This window comes from Leuciscus leuciscus, assembly GCF_965113295.1.
Source record: "Leuciscus leuciscus genome assembly, chromosome: 24".
In the NCBI taxonomy this organism is placed as follows: domain Eukaryota; kingdom Metazoa; phylum Chordata; class Actinopteri; order Cypriniformes; family Leuciscidae; genus Leuciscus; species Leuciscus leuciscus.
In genome coordinates, this window is record NC_138723.1 from 19,389,266 (window position 1) to 19,410,623 (window position 21,358).

At 38.1% G+C, this 21,358-nt stretch overlaps 1 protein-coding gene across 23 annotated transcripts in view; it reads left to right on the forward strand.

The window, feature by feature from the left end:
- dlg2 (discs, large homolog 2) overlaps nt 1-21,358 on the forward strand; it is a 229,330-nt gene that overhangs the window by 171,871 nt on the left and 36,101 nt on the right. For 14 of the 23 annotated variants that reach the window (XM_082157144.1, XM_082157163.1, XM_082157155.1 and 11 more), the window contains 5 exons: nt 3,107-3,166; nt 6,381-6,539; nt 17,210-17,366; nt 19,754-19,856; nt 21,292-21,336. In XM_082157144.1, the coding sequence (XP_082013270.1) occupies nt 3,107-3,166; nt 6,381-6,539; nt 17,210-17,366; nt 19,754-19,856; nt 21,292-21,336 (524 nt within the window). The remainder of the gene's footprint in view (nt 1-3,106; nt 3,167-6,380; nt 6,540-17,209; nt 17,367-19,753; nt 19,857-21,291; nt 21,337-21,358) is intronic. The other 9 variants (XM_082157161.1, XM_082157165.1, XM_082157159.1 and 6 more) reach the window with 5 other exon arrangements.

Sequence of the window (21,358 nt, forward strand, 5' to 3'; positions counted from 1 at the left end):
TCTGAGAAAATCAAAGGTCTGGATGAAGATTATAATATGGAATGGCAGAATGCTATAGCTGCTAATATCTTATTTTAAGTTCAGAGGCTCGGGAATTGATTGCGAGTGAAATACAGAATAGGGCGTTTCATGTGGATTTGCATAATAAATCTGAACTTATGTTATGGCTCACAAGTTGAATAATTAATTAGGTGTGACATTAGGCAGATGTTCAAGTGGGGAGGATGAACATGATTTTGTGCTTGTGTGTGTCATCTTGGTTTAGGGGCAATGGAGTGTGCAGATGTAGTGTGTGTAGGAGTTTGTTATGTTGCAATAATCGGTGAAGCACAGCATAAGACCCCCATTGCATTATGGGAGCATACAATTGCACACACACCATAATATTATATACCAAATGTTAAAAACATTTGCAAATACTTTACATCTGTGATGCTTTAGGACAGCAAAACTACACACACACACACACACACACACAGCCTAGTCATTCAATCATCATGAATAATACAGCTTCAGAAGTAGAACATTCCATACTCACATCATGTACATACACACTCAGCAGTGTTACCATGGGTCAGTACTTAATTATTACTAAGCTCACCTTTAATGAAAAGTACATTCATAATTATTAGATGTGTAGTCAGGAAGTTCTTATGAATTATATAGTTCAGTAAACTGCTGTGTGGTCGCTGACCTTAAAAGGATAGTTCACCCCCAAAAAATCACCCTCAACTTGTTTCAAACCTGTATGAATTTCTTTCTTCTGCCGAAGACAAAAGAAGATATTTTGAAGAATGTCGGTAACCAAACAGTTGATGGGCCCCACTGACTTTCATAGTATTTTTTTCCCATACTATGGAAGTTAATGGGAAGTCATCAACTGTATGGTTACCCACTTTCTTTAAAATATCTTCTTTTGTGTTCAGCAGAAGAAAGAAATTCATACAGGTTTGAAACAACTTGAGAGTGAGTAAATGATGATGACAAAGTTTAAATTTTTGGGTGAATTATCCCTTTAAGGACCAGTTAAAATCCGAGGAACTGTTGTGCATGGTTATGTGTGTATGTGTAGGTATGTGCAATGTGATGTACCAAAGTAGGATACGTTCTTGCACAAAAATCACAATCCTTCTTGGTCATTGAAAGACAGTCAACCATTGTACAATCATAGTTTTAACCTTTACCTTAAAGCAGTGTTTCTCAACCTTTTCGATTCCAAGGCGGTCCTAAACTTTTGAATGGTAGTGTATATTACTTTCATATTTTTTTAGACATATTGCAGCCCACTTGTAAGTTAGCGGAGGCCCCCTAGTGGGCTCCCGGGTCCTAAACCCACCCCTAAATTAAGTCATTTATCTGTCTACACGGAATGAAACATTTCAGGTGTTGATGTTTAATGCACAGTTATGAGGAGCAGGATTTTAGGCTAGTGAGATTTCACAATGGGCAGGGCTAACCAGCAGAACAAATTAATGTAGCATGTGATATATTGTTTCAGGAATTATAAACCATCATTGATATTTTTCCATAAACTTGCTACTTAAGTCAATCACATTAAGTTTGTGGCTCTCTATATGTAGCGTGAGTGGGTGACGCTAGCCTGTTCCTAATTCTATCTCTGTGCCCCGCTGTCAGTGTGAAGGGCCAGAGGGTTTGTGCCGTGGTTGATAATAAGGGTTTTGTCATGGTTTTATTTATCCCTCTGTGACCCTGTATTAAGGGCAAGGAGAAGGGAAGAATTGCAGATGTGGAAAAATGTGCCGAAGCCAGACGCAGAGAGAGACTGAGAGAGAGGCAAGACACACTGAGGAGTAGAAGATACAATGAGAACTGTTCTAAATATAAAATGATAAAGATACAAGGGAGTTGAATGAATGGATGGTAAAAGACCATTGTTAGTCATCTCTGTTTAGGACAAGTCACAAGCTAGCATCACATGATGCAGAGCGAAGAGAGAAAGCGGTCCAGTGAGGAGGCTGTCACAAAAACTTTCCACTTGCATTAACTTCAGTATGTCTAATGTAGCTTTGCATCTGCAATACGATCTCGCTCTCTCTTACCCGAAACCAGATGCTACAAATTAGCTCACTGAAACTTGCAGGATATGTTAGATCCTAGTGATTAGCGCACATGTTCCAGACGAATTGAGCCTTGCTGCTCATGTGGGCAATTCAGGTTTGAATCCAATCTGTGTCATGTACCCATTCCATTCCTGAAAATGTATTTCAGTAAAAGTAGCAAAATAATTGATTAGGTGTATATCCAGGAATGGCATCTCTTATTTTTCAGTAGACCGTTTGTGCATGTGGTGTATGCTACATACACTACCTTTCAAAAGTTTGGAATCAGTAAGATTTTATTTTATGATTTACAAGAAGTCACTTATGCTCACCAAGGCTACATTTATTTAATAAAAAATTACAGTAAAAACTGTAATATTGTGAAATATTATTACAATTTAAAACATCCATTTTCTACTTTATTATATTTTACAATGTAATTTATTACTGTGATGAAAAGCTGAATTTTCAGCATCATTACTCCAGTCCTCAGTGTCACATGATACTTCAGAAATATGTTGAGTTGGTGCTCAAGAAACATTTTTCATTATTGTCAATGTTTTAAACATTTGCACTGCTTAATAAGGTTGTGGAAACTTGGATTTTTTCAGGATTCTTGAACAGAAGTTTTAAAAGAACAGCATTTATTTTAAAATAGATTTTTTTTTGTAATATTATAAATGTCTTTACTGTCACTTTAGATCAATTTAATGTGCCCTTGCTGAATAAAAGTTTAATTTCTTATGGAGCCCAAACTTTTGAACAGTACTAGTGTATCTGGTTTTACATTGAAATATTTTGAGTGGTTGATTAGGTATGTTTGTGTGTCAAACCCAGTTGTATTGTATTGTATAATGGGGCTTGTTGTGTTGTCATATTTGGTTTTGACCTGAATTCTGTTGGTGTCTCTGTTTTGTTTCTGCATGCCACACGTAACAAGTACTGAATACATTTCAACTGTTTTGAATACACATTTGAACATTTTACACATTTCAGTTTCATTAAAAAACTGTCTTCATGCTAACCTATTGTCTGTTTCTGATCAGAAATCCCTCGTTAGATGAGATGGAAGGTCACAGGTTTGATTCCCAGCACTTCCAGTTGAGGTGAGCGACTTAAGTGAGCCGTCGTTTGGGTCCTGAATGTTCATCTGTGTCCTTAATGCACACGCTCTCACTTCCTGCAGCCTTTTCTGTTTTGAGACTTTGGATTGTTTGTATAAAATAAAACAGCGACAGTCAGATCTGTAATTCTGAGAGTCCAAAAGTGATTCAGAAAGAGGGAATTCATAAAAGGAATGAAAGATAAAGCAAGACATCTCTTGATGTCAGTCCCTGTGGAGTCTCTTTAAACTGCCATGACAGTAATAACACAGAACATTAATTCATTTTTTGGAAATTTTGAAGATCTGAGGGCTGATTGAAGATGCTTAGGATGGTGAAATTTAAATGGTCAAATTTTTTTTATTACAATGCTACTTATCAAAGCTAATGTACTTACTAACTAGCTGCATTTCCTTCCTTACTCCTTAAACACAATTCCACTGCCATGTTTGTCACCCTTTCTCTCTTTTTCTCTCTCTGTCTATCTTTCTCTTTCGTTCTCTCTTTCTGTTAGTGGTCGACCGATATGGGTTTTATAATGGCTGATAGTGATACCAATATCTAGAGTAAAATTGCACATTTTAGTAGCATAAGAGATATAATACAATATACACTAAATTGGTCAGTTTTCCTCTTAATTTTTAATAATATCTACTCAAAATAATTTAATAATTAAAGAAAATGCATTTTTCACTGAAGACTGTTCAGAGTATCAGAATGTCAGTATTTTTGTCTTGTTTACTAGAACAAATAATCTAAAGAGTTTAAAAACAAGAAGAAGAAGAACATTTCAAGATAATGTATTTTTTTAAGGGGTGGTTGATTGTGATTTCACTTTTCTAACTTTAGTTAGTGTGTAATGTTGCTGTTTGAGCATAAACAACATCTGCAACGTTACAAAGCTTCAAAGCAAAGGGAGAAACTTTTAAAGAAATCACTTTTTAAGGACTACAACAAACGACTTATAGGTAGAGGTCGACCGATATGGTTTTTTTCAGGCCGATGCCGATGCCGATCTTTTGAAATCCGTGTCGGCCGATGGCCGATAAATGCTGCCGATTTATTTTGGCCGATTATGTGCTTGTTTTTAACCTCTATTTGAAAGATAAAATGTAACACAAATAATTACTTAAGATAGACAAAATTTCTCAACAAAAAACATTTATTGAACACTTTACCAATCTGCACTTGTACAAAAGACAAAAATAACTTGAGATATGTTTGGTAATTGTACCTGAATGAATTGAAAATTAATTTGCTACTAATTTCAGATTAATATATTTGTTTTCCTTAACATTTTAATTAACAGTAACTTAAACACTTTGCAGTTTGAATGATGTCCTGATAAACAAAATGACGGGAGTATGTTTTTATGTTTCCACTGTTCGATCGCGCCCGCGCCTCACACACACACACGCGCGCGTTTGCACACAAATATAAGTAAACACTTTGCGACTTTAAACACACGCGACTTTTCGATCTCGATCGCGCCCCTCTCTCTCTCTCTCACACACACACACAACATATTCCCATAGACAGTATGCATATTCCAGCATTGCAATCTTTACATCGCAGCCGGAGCTAAAGCGGAGCTACAGATTAGGCGTCCCTAAAGAACTCGCGTATCTAACAGTAGTTCCGCATAACTTTGCACGCGACTTTTATTTATTTTTATAGCGTGTATTCTCCGTGGAAATGTATACACCGAACCGTGACGCCTGTACCGTTTCGGTTCAATACGAATACGTGTACCGTTCCACCCCTAGTCTACAGTGAAATACAGTCCCACATTACACTACTGTTTGGCCAACATTTTAACCGTGTTTAATCCAGCTAACGTTACTAGCTAACGGAATGCTAAAGTTAACTGCTGACTAGTCAAGTGCAGCGAAGCGATGTTTCTGTTATTCTAACGTCCGTTTTCAGAGCATCCAAGAGAAGCACAGACATAACAGTAGCACTGATATGAAGCACAGAAATGCGCGTTGATATTCGGTCCGGTAAATAACGGTCGTTAAGGCACCAGTGCCGTATTAGCTCCGGGTCTGTCTGTAGCTACCCAACCCTAGCGACAACGACGCTAGCAAAGCAAAGCCAGTCCTTCACTAGCATATAGTTGGTCTCTTTTTTTATTACTTATTTCTCTGCATTGAGTGACAACCCTCTCAAATATAAGACACACAAACAGAACAAATAAAAGTCTCAGATTCACTGTCTGTAAATTCTTGCTTACTTATTGTGACGATAGCAACCCTTCTGCTGTGCTAATGCAACCTCAACTACGCTATCAATTTCAAAGTAGCCGAACGTCATGTCGCCTATTCATGTTTTTTCTCTAAGTTGGCAGTAACATATCAAAAGTTTTTAATTAAATATAAAAGAGTGTTCTCCATGGAACTTAGCTCCTTCCTTAAGCACTGGATGAGGTCTGCTCACTCTGCTGGAGAATGACTCTAGGCGCAGCGTGCGTCGAACGCGCGTTCCACAACAACAACAACACTAGGCTGCCCACAGATGCGCCTGCCTAATAATCGGCTTGATACACTTGGATATTGGCCGATGCCGATTATGTTAAAAATGCAAAAAATCGGCCGATTAATCGGCCGGCCGATGAATCGGTCGACCTCTACTTATAGGGCTACGACTACACGAGCTTCCTCCCGGGTTAGTGACATCACGAACCCCAAAATTTACATAAACCCCACCTCGCACCTATATGGCTCTGCTAAGAACGAGCTGTTGAAGCTCCGCCCTCTGTGCCGGGAGCAGCAACTCATTTGCATTTAGAGGGACACATACAAAACGACGCATTTTTGCTCACCCTCAAAAAAGGAAAATTTTAACATGCTATAAAAATGATCTAGGGTATTTTTAGCTAAAATTTCACATACCCACTCTGGGGACATCAGAGACTTATTTTACATCTTGTAAAAAGGGGCATTATACCACTCCTTTAAGTGAAAACACTGAATACAGGATATATTCTCTGAAATCAAGTCTTAATATTATATGCAATTTTGTTTCTCAGGCAAATTTGTCATTTTTAAATATTTATACTGGAAACTGAGTCAGAAAATACAGAACAAAATTTGACACTGGGTGCTATATCGGTCTGTATATATGCTATATCGGTCTGTCACTACTCTCTATCGATCTACTTCAGCGCACTAACCCTCGCTGCTCTGCTCTCTGCCTCTCTCTTTCTCTCCCACACCAGGCCTCCAGAGCCAGTTTACAGCACTGTGAACAAACTGAGTGACCGCGCCCCCTCTCCCCGTCTCTACTCCCCTGTGGAGTTTGATAAAAGCCCCATGCACTCAATCCCCCACTTCCCTCACTATCACGTAGGCCTGCTCCCTGACTCCGAGATCACCAGGTACTAAGCACAGCGCTCTGCATGGGACTTCAATAAAAATTCTGTGGCCACATCTCACCTGCATGACCACACCCCAATTTATGCTTTACGCCCCATTTTAAAGTCACCTGCATGCCCCACCCATCATGTACTAGTTCTAGTGTACCTATATCTTATATCTTTTTTAATAAATCTGCAGAGGTTTGATTCAGTGAACGGGTTTCATGTTTTGTAAGAATCATATTTTGAGAGAACCTCCAAGAAATAAATCAAAATTAAATCAATTTACTTACATTTTTAATAAGAAATACACTACCATTCAAAAGTTTGGGGCTGCGGAATTTTCAGCATCCATTACTCCAGTCTTCGGTGTCACAAGATCTTTCAGAAATTATTTGGTGGTCATGAAAAATTTCTTACTATTATCATTGTAGAAAACAGTTCATATTTTTGTGAAAACCAACCTTCTTTTAGGAGTCTTTGATGAATTGAAAGTTCAAAAGAACAGTATATACAGTATTTGAAATAGAAATCTTCTGACATTATAAATGACTTTAACGCATCCTTGCTAAAAACATTTCTTTTAAAAAAAAAATCTTACTGACCCCAAGCATGAATGAGAGTGTACGTCTGATAACGGAAAAAACAGGTTGCGAATGCCATTTCATGTTAGCTTTAATGAAGAAATGATGGCAGTGAGTACTGCAAACAGCTTTGCATATTTCTCTTTCATTTTTTATTCCTCATACTTCATCCGACAATAATGCAAAGTGCACGTAGAGGACACGAGCGTGGAGATTGGTAGTTACCATGGCAGTTACCCGTGACAACGATATAACTGAATCACATCTCTGCTGCAGCTGTCCACTTACTTCCTTCCCTTCCCAGCCACTGTCAATTTGTCTGTATTTTCATTTGTTAGACTGTATTGCTTATTGACAGCTTCCCCATGAAGGTCAGAGCTTGGCCACTGTCATTCGCGGTTTGCTTGTGTGCCTGTGGCATCCATTCAACATTAGTGCATCATAACTCAGAGTGGATTGATTTTATCTTCCTTATTTCCTGCCTAACTGATTTCACTTCAGGTCCAGGCAGCAGCTTGTATCATTAATTGGATATAAAACTTTATTAGCAATAACGCAATATCTCTGCTCTCGCTGATTAAATGACTAGGCTTATAAATGTAATAGTCGGGAGATGAACGGAGTGTAAACAGGGGGTTTGGCCGCGGAGGAAATACTCTTCGGGACTAAGAGACTCTCTGGCACAAATGGCTGAGTAATGTTTCACTGTTATCCAAATCCTGAGCATAATGCCCTCAGCGTGGGTGTGCTTTGTTTACCGGTTTGTTTTGATTTACATTTTTTAGTTCATTACTCTATGAATTATAAAGCGCCGTCTAATTGGCTTCTCTGGGATTTGAATTGATTTGCATTTCAGAACGCCACTGCTAACACCTAATGCATCGCTTAAATCCTCAGGACTTGCGAAAAAAGCATTCATGAAAATGCCAGCGTTAACATCTGTGATTAATGGATCGCTGTCTCTCATGTTCAGGGTCTGCCAGGTTTTTGATGATGCTTTTCAAGGGAAAGTGCAGGCAGCAGTTCTGTGAAAATGGCCAGTTCTGTGTGACCGAGCATGTGAGATTGTCAGTATCTTACCAAAAAGGGAACTGTTATAATTTTATGATGCACAAACACCAAAATACTCTGCCTAAGAGTGCTGTTACTTCAGATTAGCCTTGTTTGAGTAACTCCTGACAGCTGCCAGTAAAAAAAATCATGTGGCGCTCTAGGAATATATGGTGCGACAGGTTGTTAAAAAGCTGTGATTATGCCCTTGTGCCATTTCTATGCCATTCATGGCTCAAGTTATTGGCTCAAAACTCTGGATGTAGAAATGTGGTCCATGAGCTAGCAGATGTCAAATCCGAGAAGTTTTTCCAGGTATCACCGAACTCTTTAGGCATCACCAGGAGATACTGGTATGCAATTTGCTAAATTATCCTCCAAGCAGATTCTTTCTTGTTCAGTGTAGTCATACCCTTTGATTTGACTAGAATTCAAATGTCTTTGATGTTTTCTTAATGTGTATCCACTCGGCAACTGTACACAAACATTAATGTGATCTTAATCAACAACCTCAAGCATGGTTCCCAGAGAGTATTTCTCCAGATTCTGTCATCTCTGAATCATCAGTCAGGAGGGAGATTCCTTCATATCACTCAATTCGGATCAAATGGATGAAGCCGTTTGGCAGAATCGCTCTTGGTTTCCGGGCACTTCTGTAGCTTTGCACCATATGCGTTCGGTGGGGGCTGTGTCCCCTACACTGGCTGCTCACTGATTTGAAGGGATAGTTTTGTTTGTATGATGATTAATAATTTGTTTGGGGCTAAAAACAAAGGGTGCATACTAATTGTGTTTTGCTGATGTGGACAAATTTGCAATGACATCGACCATAAATCACAGTTCCCACAAGATTTTGTTACTTCTAATTTGTATGACTTGTGTTCCTGTTAGAGCAGGATAAACTAGCTTAATCTAGTTTATCCTAAAATATGCTTCTGGAGAATGCAAATAACAATTGTCTGAAATCTATAACCAATTCTAACAGTGGCAGGTGTTATTTACGTATATTGGTGTTGTACGAGAAGAATACTAATTATTTCATCTTTTATTCATATCTTATATTATCAGTGAGGATGTGAAGATTAAATTAGCTCAATTTATAAGTGGTGTTTGTTAAGACAGCCTAGGATAAGAGATTTGAATTAACTAACAAACCCTAAGGATTATTCTTTGGTACATAAGTTTTGCCTATGTATTTTGATGTTTTTATTATGGATTTATTCATTTAAAAATAGACATATCAAAAACTATTTAATTATATAACTATTTTAAAAACTATTTAACTCAATTCATTGCTCTGGCAAAACTCAAGTATCCGACAATAACAAAACAAAGTATCCGAAATAAACTTGGGGAAAAAAAAGAGCAAAAAAAAACTAAAATAAACTAAGAAGACATACATATCTTGTTTTGGTCAAATTAATGATTTAATCTTTTTGTTGCTTGCCGTAAAAAAGTATGTCTTAATGGACTGGTGTTTATATTTAATGTACTCTTTGGCTGTTTACTTAGAAACAAAATGATAGATTCTCAGAAAAGCTGTTTACATTGTGGCAAAAGTGCATCCATTTGTTCTTTATTCCCTAAATATCCTTTGCAATGCATTGTGGGACATGCATTTTAGTGAACCAACAAATAATGAAACCCTCTCTACCAAACCTCCATCTTCCCTCTCACTGATAGTTGGCAATACAGACGCAGCTCACATTGATCAGCGGTACAATTTCTACCAGCTTTGTAACACTTGTTTTCATGATATACCATGCATGTGCTATTTTCCCTCGGGAGAAAACATTGAAGATTTTTAAAAGCAAAAGTTCAGTGTTTACTATTGCGTCATCCTTTAAACTTCCCTAGCGGGGCCAACCTGCTCTTTAAAAGGGACAGAAAATGAAGCAGAAAAGATTCGATTGGATCTGCTGAGTGTATCGGAGTTTACCGCTGTGATTCTAATTTCTAACAGTCAAAGGTGCAGAAGAGTCTGCTATCTGGAGACTCCATTGAGCTAAGAAGTGAAAAGGCCATCCAGTTCTCTCGCTGAGAGAGCGTTTTTGAGGACGGCAGGGAGGTGCGTGTATCAATACACGTCTTAACATTTCTACTCAACAGCTAAATTGCTCTGTGAGTGTTCTCTGAATCTGTGAATCTGATGAAAGCCTATTGATTGTGTCGAGAGGTATCGGATATGTTTGAGGGTGTTGTTCGATCTGCGGCATTTATAGATTGGCACCACAGAGTGTTGAAGCCTGAGAGAAGCCCAACAAAGGTCATAAGGTATTCATGGTTTTATTTCGGAGGTCATAGCTGTTGAACAGGATGGATGGTTGGATGGATGGATGGATGGATGGATGAATGAATGAATGAATGAATGAATGAATGAATGAATGAATGAATGAATGAATGAATGAATGAATGAATGAATGAATGAATAGATCGATAGAGATAAAGGAATCCATGGATGTATGGATTCATAGATAGATAGATAGATAGATAGATAGATAATCAATGGATCGATGGATGGATAATGGATGGGTGGATAGATTGATAGATAAATGGAGGAATCAACAGATGGATGGATATATCAATAGATAGATGGAGGAATCAACGAATGGATGGATGGGTAGAAAGATATATAGATCAACAGATGGATGGATGGATGAATAGATTGATAGATAGATGGAGGAATCAACGGATGGATGGATGGATGGATGGATGGATGGATGGATGGATGGATGGATGGATCAATAGAAGGATGGATGAATGAATTGATGGATAGATAGACCAATAGATAGATGGATGATTCAATGGATGGATGGATGGAGGGATCTATAGATGGATGATTGATAGATAGATGGATATTTGAATGTATCAATAGATGGATGGATGGATGGATAGATAGATAGATAGATAGATCGATAGGTGGATGGAGGAAATGATGGTTGGTTGGATGGATGGATGAATGAATGAATAGATCGATAAGAGAGATGGAGGAATCAATGGATGAATGGATCAATAGATGGATGTATGGATTCATAGATAGATAGATAGATAGATAGATAGATAGATAGATAGATAGATAGATAGATAGATAGATAGATAGATAGATAGATAGATAGATAGATAGATAGATAGATAGATGGAGGAATCAATGGATGGATGGATGGATGGATAGATAGATAGATAGATAGATAGATAGATAGATAGATAGATAGATAGATAGATAGATAGATAGATAGATAGATAGATAGATATACTGTATAGATAGATAGATAGATAGATAGATAGATAGATAGATAGATAGATAGATAGATAGATAGATAGATAGATGCAGGAATCAATGGATGGATGGATGGATAGATAGATAGATAATGGATGGGTGGATAGATTGATAGATAGATGGAGGAATCAACAGATGGATGGATGGATGGATGGATGATGGATCAATAGAAGGATGGATGAATGAATTGATGGATAGATAGATCAATAGATAGATGGATGATTCAGAGGATGGATGGATGGATGGATCTATAGATGGATGAATAGATAGAGATTGATATTTGAATGGATCAATAGATGGATGGATGGATGGATAGATAGATAGATAGATAGGTGGATGGAGGAAATGATGGATGGATTGATAGATAGATTGATAGGGTTCATTTGTTTGTGAATTGAACAGGAATCACTACTATTCAAAAATATGAGGCTTGAGGCTTAACAAGATTAAGCCCTTTGAAGAACAGTGACAACCATATTTAGCTCCAGTGTTGTTGACGTGCCTGATAGTTGTGTCCAACAGATGCCATGTAATGGGATTAATGTTCTTTACAACACACACAGTTTGACTGACAAACCTAGAATTTGTTTCAAGTGAAGTTACCAACCATCTAGAAATGGAAAGAACGTGTTAAAGAGCAAAAATCCATTAAGGTTTCTTGCTTTGTCGAGCGCTGAAATATGCAGCTTTAGCTTTCATCTCGTTTCTTCAAGGCTGAGGGTCATTATAGGTACTCTGCAATTCTTTTCCTTCATTGAGGTTGAATTTGAAAGGCAATGGTTATTTTGCAAGTCGACAACAGCGCAGCATGCCAGCCCATTAGAAATGACAGCTTATATTTCACGTGGATGAGGTTTATGACACATTTTCATTTTCAGAACGCTCTTACACAGGAAGAATGTTTGGAGTGAGAAGGGAGGGAGAATAACACAGGATGACAGTGAACAAATGATTGTGGGTAGAGATGTGTGTGTGGGGCTGCATATGAAATGCCAGTCCGCCCCTCTCCTCCTCAGGTATTGTGAATGGAAAACGAGTGTAATCTATTTGGTTTGTTTTCCCATTTGGCTCTGAACTCGAAATGATAAACTGGCTGTTTGTAATCTGGGACTGAGGTGTTGGGGGAGACAGACAGGAGCTCTATCAGTGTTTTGCAGCTGAGAGAGAGAGAGAGAGAGAGAGAAGAGAGAGAGAGAAAGTTTGGAGGATAGAAATGCGAGTGAAGAGAAAAGATTGTGAGAGTTTTATGAGGATGGTTACAGCCGGTGGGGCGCTGCACGCACTAAACCCACCTCTGAGCCAGCCGTTACTCAAAATAAATCTATATGCAGTGTCAAATACCTACTGATCAGCATATCATTAGTATCAGCGTGAGTCCTCAGACTTCAGATCAGCTGTCACAGATGCTTGTGATATGCTGCAATTTATGTTTGTATAAGATGGAATAATGCAGGCTTAATCATTTCTTTTAAAACAACTGATTACCTGTCCAAAAAAAAAAAAAATACTAAAAACTAAAAATTGACTATTATTCAAGTTACCATGAAATCAAAATCAAATTTTTTTCATGGAATATTGCAGTTTATTATAAATGATTTATCAGTGAACATCATTATTTTTTAAATTCATGTGCCCTTGTAATGTTTAATTAAATTAACTTTTATTTTAAAAATATCTTTATCAACTTCCGTTTCATACTGACCTTAATTTTAATATTTTTATCAGATTTCGTTAATTCATAATTTTAGAATTATATTATTTCTATCCTACTCACTACACTCACCTACTCACGAACCACTCACTAAGATGAATAAAATCAGAGCCACCTTAAACTTTGTTATCATGTCACAGTCATCATGTGGCTTGTCTTCTGTAAGCTGTGCAAGACAACTATCAATCAGCATATAGCCACTTCTGTGACTTGTTTAAAATGTCTGTCAGCACACCTTTTCTGTGCCGTATTTGCAGTATTAAAACATATATGACTTAATTCTACTTGCTGCTGAAGCATGCTGTTGAGATTCAGGGTAGAAATGAATTATGTGGTTGAAAAGGAATGGAATAGGGTGCCATCTAGTGGTAAAAATCGACTAGTGTATATCACCTTTTTCCCCATGTTCACATATTGGGTGCTTTTCAATTCTTATTTGTGCATCCTCGTTTCCTTTCCTCGCGTCTCAGCTCCAGCCCCTGTGGGATGTGAGGGAAGGCTGCAAGGAAAGAAAATGAGGACGGAAGAATCGAATGAAAGCTTTTTTATACATTGGAATACTTGATCACTCGAGCGTCACTTCACAGCGTCATCAGCTGCGCTCAAAGAATAGTAGTGATTTGAAATATGTGAGATGTGTGGTTTATATAAACTGCAAAGGTAAAGTATAAATTGATTTATATGTGCGTTACGTTTAGTTGATAAAACTAAGCCAAAATGCATCCCATGAAATGTGAAAACACACTTTTTGGGCATAAACAATTAGAGAATTAAGATGTCCTTCAAGATGGCGGAGGTCGATCGGTTTCCGGGTCATAGGATGGAGGACGGAGGAGCGAGGAGACGAGGAGGGATATTGAGAAGCACCCATTGATTTTATTACAAAGTGCAAAGGGAATTGGAACTGTTCTTTGCTTGAGGTCTTTGCAGGTCATATTTTTTATGCACTCATTCATTAACAATGGGCGGCATTATTATATCTAATGGGTAGCCTACTACTAAACATGTGAGATCCATTTCTGTAGCATCAGACCAATCACAAGATCAGAATATGTGATGAAATTTGCTCTAGTTGACTTAATAGCCACCAAAAATGCAAGTGTAAGTGTATATTTCTTTATTCTGCGCTCTGTTTGTTGTTAGGATGACAGACCGTTTAAAAAGTAAAAATTTTAAGCGGTCTAACAGTTCCCGTCAATGTTAAAATTATGGCCAATCAGATCAAAGAAAGCGTGCGTGGTAAGATGTAAGTAACTAAACATTTCATATTTGACAACTGTTTTACGACAGATAAGTTTAACGACCCACAGTAACATACAGTGATGCAAACTACTGAACTACTGCTATCTTGAATTGAAAATATGCTATCATTTAAATGTTGATGTCATTCATAACTGAATGTGATGAGAGAATAAACTTTTTTGACATAATGATAGACATACAAACAAGAGTTAATGTGTGCATATTTTTTAATAAAATATTATTTGCAAATAGTTTAAATGGATAACTTCACAAATATGTTCAAGACATGGTCACGGCCTTGCGTTACAGTACATGTCTTCCTGAGAGGGGTGGTATCCAGCCGTGCCAGTCTGACTCATGAGTATTAATTAGGTTGTTTACCATTGGCCAGTCAGTCATAACTGATTTGCGGAAAAGCAGGATTACTGGCACAATCAGAATTACCACTTACTGATTACATGTTTGTTTGATCAACTCCTGATGCAACCGATTGGCAGAGCCTTCTGCTGGGTTTTAAATAATGCTGTTGTTTATGTGTCTTCTTCATAATGCAGCCAGTCAGAAGGGAAAAAAGCTCATAAATATAATGATTATGCCCAAAAAGTGTGTTTTCACATTTCATGGGATGCATTTTGGCTTAGTTTGTGTTTATGGCCTGAAGAGCATCTGAGAGAGAGAGAGAGAGAGGGAGGAAGGGCCTGCCTCTCCTCCTCACAACTAGGTCAGATTGAACACAGCGCTAGCGGATTAGCCTTCTGTTCTAAAATAGCTCCATCTCTGGTGTCGTCTCTTTGCATTATCATCTGTGAACTCAGGAGATTGTTTATCTTCACATTTCAAGTGTATCTGACAGAAGTGTCACAGCTCAAGATATCTCTTGGTTTGATTGGTCACACTTGACAGGATGATGCCCCAACTGTCAGGATCCTATGACTAACTGAATGGGCCCAGGCTAAGTGGATCAGACTTTTTGGGAACATTTTATCACAACCTATAATGTGTTTCAGCACATATTTTTTTAATTCTATACTATGTGCTACATTCTACACTATGTGTGTATTGTTAAGCTGATAATATAACTTTATTTTAATTTTTTTTAAGTTTATCATATTTTATCTATTATTTATTATATTTTATGTTTGAGTGTAATGAGTGTATACATAAACATAACGCAGTATATGATGTATTTATTATTACATTTTATATGTACACACACTGTTAGAAAAAAAAAGTAAATCAATGCTATATGTTTTAATCACAAGATAATTAGGAACATACTATCTGTCGTAGTATATACAGTAAGTGACTGTGTGTGTGAGAGAGAGATATGTGTGTGTGTGTGTGTGTGTGTGTGTGTGTGTGTGTGTGTGTGTGTGTGTGTGTGTGTGTGTGTGTGTGTGTGTGTGTGTGTGTGTATACCTGGTATTCCCTATGTCATCAGTTCCCAACAGGGGGGTCGCGGCCCACAAGGGGGCCTCAGCGAGCTCTGTGGGGGGTCGCGTTATATTTTGAAAAGTTTTGAGGAATGAGCATTAAATAAAATCCTTAACTTTTTTCTGTTAAAAATTTACAAAATGTATATAATGAGCGAGTTCATAATGAATCCATTTTCCAGTCCGTGTTTTTGTCTTATCCTGAACCACTATGGTACACCTATATAATAAGTGTTTACATTGGGAGTGGGACTATTTCACACTGGTTCGGATCGCTGCCGCTGCGGAGTAGCCCAGTGCCTGCGTGACGCGTCATAGACGTACACAGAGAGAAGTAGTTCCGGCTACAATGCTCTTCCGAAAGACGCAGTATTCTGTTAATAAACGCAAGTTTATTATCGCTCGCTATAGTGCCAAAAGTGTCAAAAATAAAGCCTCACATTGATAAAGCCTTACAAATAACATGCAAGTATTGAGGTTCAAGACAGCAGTCATTTAGTAATAGCCTGTGAATATTTTTGTTATTGCATTTCAAACAGGGCCAATTTATAGGCTACTCCTAGGCTTACGTTTTTAAATTACAAAGGGCCTACTGATGTTTTTGTTATTGTATTTTCAATATTATAGGCTATTATTTGTGCATAAACATATCTGGTTATATTTAACATACCGTTTGTTTGAAAACAACATATTTTGTCATCCTTGCTACAAGAGCAATAATATCATTAAATGTGAAGGGGGGCCCTAAAATATTTTCTTGGGGAAAAGGGGGTCTCAGACAAGGTTGGGAACCACTGCCCTATGTTATGAGGACCATTATGTCCCCACAAGTATAGTAATACAAAAATATATCATTTTTGACCTTGTGGGGACATTTTTTGTTCCCCATGAGGAAAACATCTATAAATCATATGAAACGATTTTGGTTTTTTGAGGTTTTTTTTGTAAAAATGTGTGGTTTAGGGTTAAAGGATAATATACAGTTTGTACAGTATAAAAATCATTATGTCTTTGGTGTGTGTGTGTGTGTGTGTGTGTGTGTGTGTGTGTGTGTGTGTGTGTGTGTGTGTGTGTGTGTGTGTGTGTGTGTGTGTGTGTGTGTGTGTGTGTGTGTGTGTGTGTGTGTGTGTGTGAGAGAGAGAGAGGCTGTGCGTCTTCTCCGTTTCTAGGAAACCGGGCGGAAATGGGACAAATAGCACATAAGTGGAGCAGTCCCCAATAGGTGTCAGCTCATGTGCTTGACTACATTATAGACCGTTTGGACCGACCCAAGTGTGTGGATACGTGTAGTATAGTTTGCATGTGTATATTTACAAAGGAGCGCAGCGTGTGTCAGTGGAGATGCTGAGCCCTACGGACTCTGATCTGATGTATTACCTGAACTGTGTGTACAGGGAGCCCAGGAAGATCATTCTGCACAAGGGCTCGACCGGGCTGGGCTTCAACATCGTTGGAGGAGAAGATGGAGAAGGCATTTTCGTCTCCTTCATACTCGCAGGAGGGCCAGCAGACCTCAGCGGAGAGCTACGGAGAGGAGACCAGATCCTATCCGTAAGTGGACGCACGAAAATACACAAATATAGAAGGGTTTATCATATATATGAGCACAGAACAGAAAATATGATCACAGTGATCATCACAAAGTACATTGTTCTTCATGTTTATTTCTAAACATGAGATAATCAGTAATTTATTGGGTTTAACATTTTATTACGGTTCAAATATCTGCCTCAAAGGTCATGAATAGACCTTTTTTGTTAAAAACAAAGCTGTAACCACTATATAAACATTTAGGAGGACACATTTCTCTTAATATTCAAATGAGTAGTTGATAAATCTAGGTTTTTAAATGACCTTGTTTCTTTAACTTTTACATTAGGGTCCCCTAGTCATGTGTATTATTGTTTTAACAGACCTAAATGTTTATGGGGTAATATTAATGTTTGTTCATTTTTATTAAATACTGATTCTTTTTTTATTTGAACAAACATCATTTAAACTATTCCCACGGAGTAGTGCAGCACCTGTGCTGAACAGGAGATGGCGCCATCACATCATTCTGTGAACTCTAAAGAAACTTGTGCCAAAATCACCAATCACCACTACTCAAAACTCCACCAATACCAGATTTCTTTTTTCTGATTATAATTTCAGCACTGAGTTCTTGGCACAGATACAGTGCTGTAACTTTTTTTGCCGGTGTGTTAATTGACAGCGCAATTACAGCTCTCATTGAAACAATTCAGATGAGCGATCCACTCGAGAAGCTCTCCAAGCTGATTTCCCATCGCTGATCTCATCATTTATGTTTATCAGAGCTTCATCAGAACTCGCCGGTCGTAATCAGACCCCTCCATCCAGATCCCTGCAATTACTGTCTCTGCCACTTGAGCTGAGAGCAATCACAGTCTGCCTTCTTAGGACACTGATTAGAAAGCAAGAAAGAACAAGGGAGAGGAGAGAAATAGAGAGGGAAGGAAGAGATAATGGAGTGCTGGCCTGATTTGGAGTCTAAGAATAGCTGTGGTGTACCTTCTGAGTTCACACTGTTAAATGAGCATTAGGACACGCTGCAGGCGCACTGAGACTGGCATACACACGCCACATCTCACACACACACCTCGTCTGCCTCTCATGTCAGGTCTTCTGTTTGTAGTCCTAAACCTGCTGTCGCACAAGATCCTGTTCCCCTGCAGAGACTGGCCCCCCATGGACCCCAAAGAGATTCCATTGCCTATTAACTATAAATTATAGGAAATCGCTTTAATTAGTCTTAATCATGAAAATACGTGACTGTATTTTAATTTAACTGACTAAAAAAAGAATAAATTACATTTTAAAATATATTAAAATAGAAAACAGTTATTTTAAATTGTAATATGTCACAATATATTAATGTTTTTACAATATTTTTGATCAAATAAATGCAGCGTTGTTGAGCATTTATTTCAGTGACTTCAGTGAAACCTTGCCCACCCCAAAATTTTGAATTGTAGTGTCCAGTACCTCAAACTTGAACTTTGAAACTGTTGAATGCTTTAAAATTGTAAGTTGCTACATAAGGACTTCAACACTTGTCAGCCATGGTTAATTTATTCCTCAACTGAAAGTGTCCAGTAATGGGGGAAACCGGGAAGAAACAAATAGCATTTGCCTGGTAATGTGATCTTGACATGTCGACCCCCACAAAACAGCTTTTATTAGGCTACTGATTTGACAAGAGCCTTCATGGGAGTGGGATTTAATACATATTTTTCACAATTACTATTGATTTATTTATGTGCAACACTTTTTAATGAGGAAAAATGAGTGCACCTGTAATAGCAGTTTGCCTGCAACACCTGCTCCAGGTTTGTGTGCCAGCAGTGTACAGCGGTTTCCTGCCCTCAGCCGGTCCCAACTTGCTTGAACTTGGACTTTCAGTGGCTCAAATTGGCTCATAAACAGAGTTGATGATGCAGACAGCTTAGGCAAACTCATATATTTGGAGGAACACTGATTACTTAGTGGTCCAGTCGTTGCAGACTCTGGCTTACAGGGTCCTGCCACCCACTGATCTGCTACTGTAGGCTTTTCCTGAACCGGAGAACCGTGCATCTGGATCACAGCAGGCGTTTCTAGTGCCAGATCACTGCAGCAACATACCACATTTTCTGAAAGTCAGGCAATTTAAATATGAGAGCTTTAATAAGAGGGACAGTAGTGCTGCCCATTTAATACTTACAATTTGAGACATTAATATAGGTCAGGTGATGAATTAGCTTTTATTTAATGCTTTTATGTACACTTATAATGTATTGTAGGGATAATAAATTGTCAAAATGTCATTCTAGTATTGTTGATCATTTAGTTAATGTTTCAGGTGAGTGTTATTGATGAAACATCATTAGACAGTTAGATGCTAATGATGTAACAACCTTTGTTGTGATTGATTTCAGGTTAATGGAATCGATCTGCGAGGTGCCACTCATGAACAAGCTGCAGCTGCACTGAAAGGAGCGGGGCAGACGGTAACCATCATCGCCCAATACCGGCCCGAGGGTAAGTGTCCGTCAGCTTCTCTTGACCAAACACTGTCGATGAAGGTCACATGATTCTTACTCATGGAGCCAATCAGGGTGCAGAGGTCACCTTTAGCTGCAGGCAGGACAAAAACACAACTCACCCAGACGTTTTTGGGCCAAGGCCAAGCCGGTGCGCACATTATTCCTCCTGACTGTTACAGAATAGCGCATGTGCCCTCGGAGTGTTGAGGTGCCATGTTTGATAAGTGTCAATTAGGGGGTTTGGCTGCTCTGGACTCCAGTGACCCATTCAGATGGGGTTGGATGCATCACCATAGTCTCGGATCTGAGAATGTTTTCACTGGCTTATCTTACTTAAAGGTGAAGTGTGTTGTTTTTTCCTGATGTGACAATGCTAATTTAATGTGCTTAGACAACTACGAAACTAAAACCTTTGCATGGTTCACAAATTCCACTAAAAAAAAATCACGGTTTCCACAAAAATATAAATAAAATACAACACAACTGATTTCATTGTGATAATAATAAAAAAAATGTGAGCAGCAAATCATCATTTTAAAATAATTATTTACGGAGGACCATGTAACACTGAAATTTTAATTAAGTTAAATTACAGTTATGAAATTGTAATAAAATATCACAATAATACTGTTTTTATGTATTTTCAATCAAAGAAATGCCTTGGTGAGCATAAGAGTCTTTTTTCCAAAAACATAAAAAAATCTTACCAACCCAAACTTTTGAACAGTAGTGTAAGTCTTTTTCACTCTTCATAAAAAGACTCGAACACAAAAAAACTATTATAATAGATTCAATATTAGCGTTATGTATGTTACTTATTTTTTGGAATATACTAATTAAAATATATATATATATTAATAGAGAAAAAGGCTTTGTAGAAGCAGATGGTGTACTGTAGTTGTGTCATCAACCAGCAGAGGCCAACTGAAACATACGGAGCCCCTAAAGGGACATGGTGCTGGAAAAAATATGAGATGGGAGGAAAATTATAATTCAATGCTTTTACGTTCCCCCGAGAAACTTTGTGTTCACTCGCAAAACATTTGCGTTCCCCTGAGAAACTTTGCGTTCACTCGCATAGATGTGAAAATATTTTGATCTTTGTTTACCACAGACCTTATTTCAGTAATTTAACCAAAAAATGAATCTCATTGACTTTGGGATGATGGAACTTAAAGTTTTAGGACTCAAAATTCCCAATTCCAATTGTTGCCACTAGGGGCATAAGAAAGGACACATTTCACCTTTAAATTGTGGCTATACAAAAATACAAGTTATCATATTCTCCATGACTTAGGAATCGGTATATGAGGTGTGCATAGCATGAGCTACAGGTGTGTGCTCGTACAATCTGTGATAAGGTGAGAGAGACAGATGTGGCAGTGTGGTCAGGTGTGTACTGATATGTCCTCTCTTTTTTCACCCGTCAGAACTTGCCCTGTGCTCCCCACGCCAGGCCCCGCCTCCAACTGCAGGTTTGTGCCATGTGATCAGCAC